The following is a 9,086-nucleotide window of genomic DNA, read 5'->3' as shown; positions in this document are numbered from 1 at the left end:
GCCATCCTTCTTGCTCTTGTCGCCTTGCCGTTATCCTGACGGAGGAACGCTCGGTGGACTTCATCTTCCACTTCCTTGATCCAAATCGTCTTCGTCCTAACATCCACCTCTTTATAGACCCTGTCGTTTCTCCATCTCCAGAGCCACCAAATGATGATGGAGAACAGACGGGGCCAGTCCCTACTATCGTCGCTACCATGATCGTCAGTGATGTTCGCCACGATCCAGCTCTTGAAATTAAGCTAGTTCCATGCTCGTCGTTGTTCTCTGTTGGCAAAGACCATCTAGACTGTCCGACCCAAATGAATAATGCAAGCTACTAACTTATACAATGCACCAGAATATAAAACTCCTATCGCTGGGAATCAAGCGCTTAGCACTGAGTTTATAGAGAGGGATGAAGACCACTAGACCAGAGGGGTCATCGTGACCAGACCGATGATCTCCTAGCATACCAACACCCCCCCTTTTTATATTGCAACTCCACTCACACGCATCGTCCACGTGTATGCCATCCATGCACACCCACCTATACCAACCACATATCCCACGCTGCCTGCCATGTCCTCTAAACCCATACGTCTCTTCCAAACCCACATAGCTGGGGCACGACTAGGCACATCCGATGCGCCCATCACACCTTGGATGCCAGAGGCTATTGCATGCCTAGGCGGCCCAAGCGGCCGCTTAACCGTGGTTAGTGGCGTGCACATGTGTACTACTCCTCTTACCCCATGCTATGGGAACGGAGATAAGCCATCTGCTCATCATGGAGCTGTCTATGGAAAGCCTGAGTAGACTCCCAATCCATCATAGTAGGCTCATAGTGCTGTGCACTAGGCTCACCCTACTGTTCCTGCACATTTGGCTCTCCCTGCGCATGCATATTTGGCTCTTCATCGTCCTCCTCACCACTATTGTCAGCAACACCCTCGGCTGGTGCATCGTCACCTCCCAACTTGATGTACATGGCTTTGAACTCGCAGACCGTGAAAGCTATCATGGAGACCTCTATCTTCTCCCTATCCAGATGGTTGCAAGGCCCAATCTCTGATATAACCTTGTTACCAAAGGCCCTAAGAATACTGCTTATACCTTCTGCCTAGTTTGGGATTGTAGCCATTTCTTCACTTGTGGCCCCATATTCACATTTATGTGGTTCTCAATGCACCACATGTAAAAGAGATCCTGACGATAATCCTTGTTCAGATTAGTCTTTCGTCCTGAGAGATTCATTGCCAATGTCAACCTAATATCTTTGAGATGATTGCTCGTAATGTATTTGGCCTTCAAATTGCTAGAGTTATACTTCCGACCATTTGTAATCTGGCCCCAATAAGTCACAGCATCTCTGTCTGTATCAAAATCAGATTTAAAATCATGGAAATATCGCATGGTTACCTCTTCCTGGTCATGAAATCCTAGAGCAACTGCAATCTCGTCAACCGACAGATGGTACTTGCTAGACTCGGGGAATGTCTTTGAGTAGTTCTTTCGAATGGTTAACTAGGTTAACGCTTCGAACCTTAAACCTCTCGAATACGAATGGTTGACCTTACCATTTATCCTTTGTTACTCCTCGAAATGTAGGTTCTTCTGCCCTTTTGACCTTTTGCAATCTTTCGGTTATGAATAGTTGTCCTTACAATTCGTTCTCTTTACACTTCAAAAGGTAGACCCTTCCACCATTCGGCCTTAACTTTTCGGTCTTGAAGTCTTCACTTCTTCGAATCTTCAACTCTTCTAGGTCTTCTTCTCGAACCATTTTGAAAGATAAGCACTCCGGTAACTATTCAAATGCTAATTGAGACTGACTGAAACGTAACTCTTTGAGCTATCATTCAAATTGTTTGAGCATTCGAATTTTGACTTCTGGTGTTACTAATCAGACTATTCGAAGTTTGAGAAGAATAACAACTCTAAGTCTAAATAAAATAGGTTTAGGGTCTAACATTTCTAATCATTTTGTATTATCAAAATCTAAATACAAAGTGTTCCTAACAAAAAGTAGCATCTAGCATGTACTACTTAATACCATACCAACTATAATAAGTATTTAGATCATTGTTTATACACATGTTATATACAAATCTGATTTAGGTACATAATTTGTGTTCATAAGTATAGAATTTCACAACACAAAACACACAATTTAATAACATAAGACACAATTACTAATTTATTTCAGGTAGTGGTGTGCAAACTACCGAAAGAATTCGGTTAACCGACCAAATCGAAAAAATTCAGTTTACCATTAACCGAACCAAAAATTTCGGTTCGGTTAATGTTTAAAGGAATCTTAAAATTCGGTTAACAGTTAATTTAGTTGGAAAGGTTAACCGATGTTTTTAATGTATATATAAATAAATAAATATAAATACCTATGTAGTTATGTGATCCTAAATTTCTAATTCTTAATTCCTATTATGATTTGTATTTTATTTTAATTTGATTTATTATGATTTGTATTTTGTTTTAATTGGAGTTATTATTTTAGGTGTTATTTTTAGCATTTTAAATTTTAGGTTCAAAAATTTCGGTTCGATTATTTCGGTAACACAAACTTCGGTTCCGTTAACTGTTAAAGGTTTAAAAGTTTTGGTTATTTCGGTTCGATTAACCGAATGCACATCCCTAATTTCAGGTATATAATTCAATACTCTTAATGCGCATAATTTCATAACACAAGACACAAAAATTTATAAATAAGACATATACACATGCATTAGGATCCACGGTGCACTGTGAACCATGACCCATGATATAAGGATTGCAAAAACCATGGTCATCGTATCATAAAGCCATACATAACATAGGTAGAGTAAAGTAGAAGGAAAGATTAGACATTAATCACATTATTAAGGATGTGTTTCCTTAATGATGATACATTATTTTGTTAGCAACTTTTTTTAAACATACATATATAATTTGATTACCCCAATAATTACAAAACATATTAACTAATTTAAATTAGACATCATTCCAATAATTATTCAGCCTTATCCTTTCTCATTCCATATAGCCTCTTCGTTTTGTCGCCTCCTCAATACCCACTCATCGCTACTCACTTCCTGAACTTTCTCACTGCATTAAATTACCTATTCACATCAACGTCACACATAAAATCAACTGCCTTGATATTTTTATTTTTGTATTTTTTTTAACTTTTATTCCAATTATAAGGTAATACATAACAAAATATCAAAATTGATAATTATTCAAATTCCACCCAAAATACATTCACTAAAATTGGTTCCAATTATCAAATATTTGATTCAAAATCGTACCAATTCAGAGTTCAAACACACCCAAAGTGTGAAGTGAGATGAAGAAAATAGGAATCATGAATCATCATAGTTCATAGTTGGTAGAGCAGAGAAGGCAGGCGAGGTGCGACGAAGACCTCCAAGGGAGCTGCTTTATGCATAGTTGTACCCGGTGTTTCCGTCATATCCACTTCCGAACCCGATTCAATGCTGAAGTCAAAGCCTTGGAGCAAGCGAGCGAGCGTGAGGTGCGTCACTTGCAAAGTGTAGGCAATCCCCGGGCACGATCGCCTCCCGGAGCTGAACGGGACGAACTCAAAATGCCGCCCGGACGCGTCCACCTTAGCGTGGGTGGTCAGGAATCGCTCGGGCACGAACTTCTCCGGGTCACACCACACCCGGGGGTCTCGGTGGAGCTTCCAAGCGTTCACGTAGAGACGGGTGCCTTTGGGGATGTGATAGCCGCCCACGTTGCAGTCCTGCATGGCTTCGTGCGGGACTAGCACGGGGGCTGGTGGGTACAGTCGCAGTGTTTCTTTGACGATGGCTTGGAGATACGGCAAGTTGTCGACGTCGGAATCTTCCACCCACCGGTCTTTGCCCACTTGGGCATCTATCTCTTCCTGGGCGCGCTTCATCGCATCGCCGTTGTTCAGCAACAGGGAAAGCGTCCAAGTCAAATGGGCAGCGGTTGTGTCCGACGCATCTAATATCATGCTCTGCAAAGTCATATTACAATGACATTATGTAGCTGTAGTTATCGTATCATTTGCATATATATACTCAACATACTATGTGTCTTCAATTTAGTTTTACACACATAATCCGTTAACTGCATTCATATAATTAATATTGTTAATTGCAGATACATAATATAAATATCACTTTGGATTTGATCCATAGAAATAGTTATTGTGTGGACCCGTTATAATATACATTTTTGTAACTCATAATGAATAATATTCTAACACAGAATTTACGTTATCTTACCCAAAAGTTTCATTATTCTCATTGCGTACATTATTCTAACACATAAAGTACATTATTCTAATACATAATATACATTATCTTACTCTTGAAGTTTCATTATTCTAACACATAATTTAAATTATTCTAACTCATAAAATTTAATGACGTCATTTTAGACCGTAATCCACGCAGACCATTTGCCCGTCCATAGTATAATTTGTCCACAATTAGCCTCTGATCATTAACTCAATTCTGAATTTTTCAAAAGTAAAAAAATGTTCAATTCTGAATTTTTCATTTATTATTAATTATTGAACAAACTCTATTTTTTTTAATGGAAATCTCAATTTGCGTGTGAGTTGCACATGTACAACTGCACAAGATGTCTGGTAAAAAGTTTAATTCTGTTTTTTCTTTTTTCATTTATTAATTAAACAAACGTTTTTTTTTTTCTTAAAAATGGAAATCTCAACTTGTTTGCAAAAAAAAAAAAAAAAGGAAATCTCAACTTGTGTGACTTGCACAGTTGCACATGCATGTCACATGCACCGATGCCGATGCACAAGAGTACACGACAGAGACATTTATCAGCCCACAGTTACCACGCCCTGGTTGTCGTTTTCCTAATTATGGACGATTAATAAATTGATAGGAAAGGACCTAACCAGGTAAACAACTACTTTTTCTTTTTCTTTAAACATTTTCCAAATTCTAAATTTCATTATTTCTACCCTTCGAAATTATAATGTTAAAAGGGAGATAATTTCATTTTTATTCTAAATGTATAAGTCTCAGTTCTCTTTCAATCCTTTTCTTTTCTCATAACATCACTTTTGATTCTAGTAATGTTGTGGTATGGTCAGCATTTTTTATCCTTCATCAATAAAATCGTTGAAATGCCGTTAAATATAATGACATTTCGATATTCAATTAGGAATTTAAAAAATAAAATAAATATATCAGGTCAACCCACTTTATATATATATATATATATAAAGAGATGTTTTGAAAAAAAATTAAAAGTAGACTACTACCTATAAATCTAACACAAGAAATGAATTTTTTTTTTAAAACATGCCGAAGCTATCATAAAATAAATCCGAAACACAATCTGGAGGAGAAGAAACCCACTCCCCAAAGACAGAGGAAGAACCCGCCGCTTGTGCAAGCACATGAGCAACGTGATTCGCTGATCTTCTGACATGCTAAATTCAGTGCAAAACTCTGGATTTGAATTTTCAAATTCAAATATTCATTTTTTATTGCAATTCTATTTTTTTCTTAAAATTTCACATATACTGAAAACATTAAAAATCAACTAACGTTTTGGCGGCCAAGCACCTTGTGCTCATATGACACTTTTGTGGCTCTCCTTGAGGGAATGTAATTGAATCCCAATGTCACATGATTGAATCCCAGTGGTGGGATATTGACTCTTTGGATTGCAACAAATAAAGAACGTGTACGAACAAATACTAGCTTGTAATAAAGTCAATAATATTAATATTTAAAAAAAAAAAAACTAAACTTTTTTGCGATTCATTGGAAAGTTATGGTTCTAACCGTTAGTAGGATTCTACTAAATAAGGAGTATTTTTTTTTTAAAAATATATTATAGAAGTATTTAATTCCTATAATATATGGTTTGATTTGAACCCCATCATTCATGACCATAATTGACATCACTGACATCCTTGGGAGAAGAGATATCAAGATCTTTCTCATAGTTACATCTAAAAAGGATATAATATTAATAACTTTACAAATATATAAAAAGATATATATCATGAATCTATGCTGCATAAGATATAACTCTTCTTAATATATAACAAGAGAACATTCTTTTTTTATTTTTTTGAAAAAATAACAAGAGAACATTCTAATTCATATCATTTTTAATTAGCATTTTGGTAGAGAATATAATTATCCGTTTTGGTAAGAGAATTGGTTAAATAACTACTACTCCTTTCATTCTATTTTATATATTCAATTTAAAATACTTTAAGTAACAACAAAAGGCTGACTTGAGTTAATTAAAATTAATTTTATATTAATAAATTGGATAATCTAATTTATAGATTTATAAGTATATATATATAATGTACATTAAGTGCAACAAAAATAATTTTTTTTTTTAAAAAAAAGCAGATAAAGACCGTGCTTGGTAACATAATTAGTTTATTGATCAATTTTGGCTTATTTAACCACTATTAGTTGCTTGACTTGGTTAAACAATTAATATGAGTGTTTAATTAATTTACCTTTTATAACAACTTATTGCTCCAAAATGATAAAATTTAAAATTTTGAGAAAGTCATTTTGCATATGTGTAATCAGCTAACAGTTAATTTACCAAAAACTTTTCTACAATCACCTAATATAATTAACTAGTCGAACTCACTAACCCAATTAGCTAACAATTATTTACCAAACACCCAAAAAAAGTGCAAATAGTGGAAAACAAAAGTTAGGGTCACATTTTTTTTTTAAATACTCCGTAGTAAACATTGCTATTTATATCGATAACTATAATTTTCAAAAATTTTAGATATGTTATGCTTAAACCCAATTCAAATGGAAAATACTCCTGTTCCTACAATACACAAATTTTGTCCTTCCCTAATGCAGCAAGTTTGTATGGTTATTTTTTTTTTATTTCAAATATTAACTTATTAAAATTTCTCACATTAGTGACAGAGTGAATAGTTTTTGTACGGACATCTAGTATTGTCTAAAATGACTTCTCATATCTTCCAATGAAATTGAAGTTGTGATTCATTTGAGTTAAATTATTTAGTTACCAGTCTTTTTGTTATTATTATTATTATTATTATTATTATTATTATTATTATTATTTGGAAAATGATATGTTTATTTTTTGAGATAAAACTTGTGTCATATATTTTTATTTTATTGAAAAGAGAGAGAGAGACAGAAATGAAAACTATGACCTAATTAAAAAAAAAAAATCTAAAACCAATATAATAGAACAAATTTAATAAGATTTTCTACCTAAAATAGCAGAGTTCTACTTTCTACTTTTCTAGTGTCTAATGAATGATACGATTTTTGAGATTTGTTTTTTAACGTTCAGGGTATTTTTTTTTTTTTGAAACACTCGTAGTTTTTGGAATTTGTTCTAAATTTTTATCCTCACACCCAGATCAATCTTTGGTAATGTTAGAGCATTCCCTATAAGGAACTTTAGTGTGATTTTTTAGGAAGCTAAGCCTGTGTGGAGAAGAGAGGGTGAAGAAGATTATTTGGGCGCACACTACAAGAACCTTGTATTTTAAGGGTGAGATGGTCCCACACAGTTCAATTGCAGTGCCATTTGTGATGTGTGAGGCGCAATGTATCACCACAAGAGTATTAATCTATAGTTATGTTTTTTAGATTTTTTCTTTCTCTTCATTCCCATTTTCTATTTTCTAATCAGACTAAAAACTCCTGATTAAGAAAAACTACAATTATTGGAGATCTGAAACAAATAAAGTAAAAAAGGTAATTAAGAATGATACCATAGCGGTGGCCTTGATAACGGTTTCTTGCGAGTGACCGTGATCACTGGTGAACTCATCGTCGATAACGGAAAACATGACGTCGATAAAATCCCGATCATCGGCTTGGCCGTTCAACCGCCGCCGTCGCTCCACATGCTCATCAATCCAAACCTGAAGAATGCTATCCGTTTCCTTAAAGTTCCTCTTCATGGCCTTAATATAGCCCTGAAAATCTATCCATTTAAACAACGGAAACGGAATGGCATCGTACAGAACAAGCTGGGCGTCCAGATACATATGATCCTTAATGGCATCAATGATCCTCTGCGCCTCCTCGTAATCCGAGCCATCATCGTTTATTACCAGATTAGAATATCTCTTCCCGGCCACAATCTTCAGAACGACATTTAACGTCAGCTTTTCAAACCACTGACCTGTAAAAATATAATCCAGATGGAAAACTAATGATTATAACAATTAGCAATCCGGATTTAAATACAAGAAGAATAAACAATATTAATCAGTAATAATAATGATAAACAATATTAATCAGTAATAATCCTATTCTTTAATATATATGACCTATGTTTATCCGTTGATTCGTGGGAATCTTGGAGCCGTAGAGCTCTTTGATGTTGAGCTGGAGCTCGGCGACGCGGACGTGCTTCAGCTCGTCGAGCCGCTTAGCCGACAGCACTTGAGTGGCTAAGAGCTTTCGCAGCTTGCGCCAGTAAGGGCCGTAGGTTGTGAAGCTGAGCATGGCGTAGTTGTAGCCGAGGTACGTGGCGGCGGATAAGACGGAGCGGTCGGCGAAGTCTTTGTCGTGAGTGGTGAAACAGTCCTTAACGGCCTCCCAACTGCTAACCACCAAGGTGCGGTGGACCCCGAGGCGGACCGTGAATATAGGGCCGTATTTGTCGGCTAATGACCCCCATAGCCGCGCTAGAGGAACGCCCTGCCCGTCTAGTTTGTGGAGGTGACCGATGAACGGCAAAGCTCCGGCGGGTTCCGGGGGGAGCTTGTAGCTTTTGCGGGTTTTTCTTCCCCATAAAAGAAAGTAAATCGATACAAAGAGCCCTAGAGCTAAGAGATGAGATAGGAAATCCATGAGGATATGGCCTGGCTATAATGATGGCCATATGATATAACCGTCTTATTTATAACAACGTGAAACTCGCTACATATGTATAGATCAGAGTGAGCTCTAATATCAAACAATTCAGTCAAGTTGGCCATATGGTCAGATGTGTGATTCTAAGTTGTAGGAGTTGTCAATTAGCATTAATGGTCAGATTTTCCTAAATCAAGGAGTTAGTTGGCTCTAGTTTTTCTAAGTATAATAATGATA

General features: G+C 36.1%; 1 protein-coding gene across 1 annotated transcript; it reads right to left on the bottom strand.

Annotated features, from left to right (window-relative positions):
* Positions 1-3,214: 3,214 nt before the first annotated feature.
* LOC116024942 (cytochrome P450 CYP82D47-like) lies at positions 3,215-8,859 on the bottom strand. Its single transcript, XM_031265982.1, has 3 exons — positions 8,321-8,859; positions 7,757-8,172; positions 3,215-3,985 (listed from the first exon to the last, which is right to left on the bottom strand). Exons 1-3 carry the CDS (start codon positions 8,844-8,846, stop codon positions 3,359-3,361), a joined length of 1,569 nt encoding a protein of 522 aa, XP_031121842.1. The 5' UTR covers positions 8,847-8,859; the 3' UTR covers positions 3,215-3,358.
* Positions 8,860-9,086: the final 227 nt, after the last annotated feature.

This window comes from Ipomoea triloba, chromosome 7, assembly GCF_003576645.1.
Source record: "Ipomoea triloba cultivar NCNSP0323 chromosome 7, ASM357664v1".
NCBI classification, from domain to species: domain Eukaryota; kingdom Viridiplantae; phylum Streptophyta; class Magnoliopsida; order Solanales; family Convolvulaceae; genus Ipomoea; species Ipomoea triloba.
Note: the sequence above shows the minus strand (reverse complement) of the source record. Positions and strands in the feature narration are given on the sequence as shown.

What these genes read in the sequence shown, in the direction of transcription:
- LOC116024942 (XM_031265982.1), bottom strand. Translation starts at nt 8,846, where the DNA reads ATGGATTTCCTATCTCATCTCTTAGCTCTAGGGCTCTTTGTATCGATT. An exon ending in GAATCAACGGATAAACATAG is followed by an intron (nt 8,173 to 8,320) that starts GTCATATATATT and finishes ATATTTTTACAG; the next exon opens with GTCAGTGGTTTGAAAAGCTG. An exon ending in TTATCAAGGCCACCGCTATG is followed by an intron (nt 3,986 to 7,756) that starts GTATCATTCTTA and finishes ATGACTTTGCAG; the next exon opens with AGCATGATATTAGATGCGTC.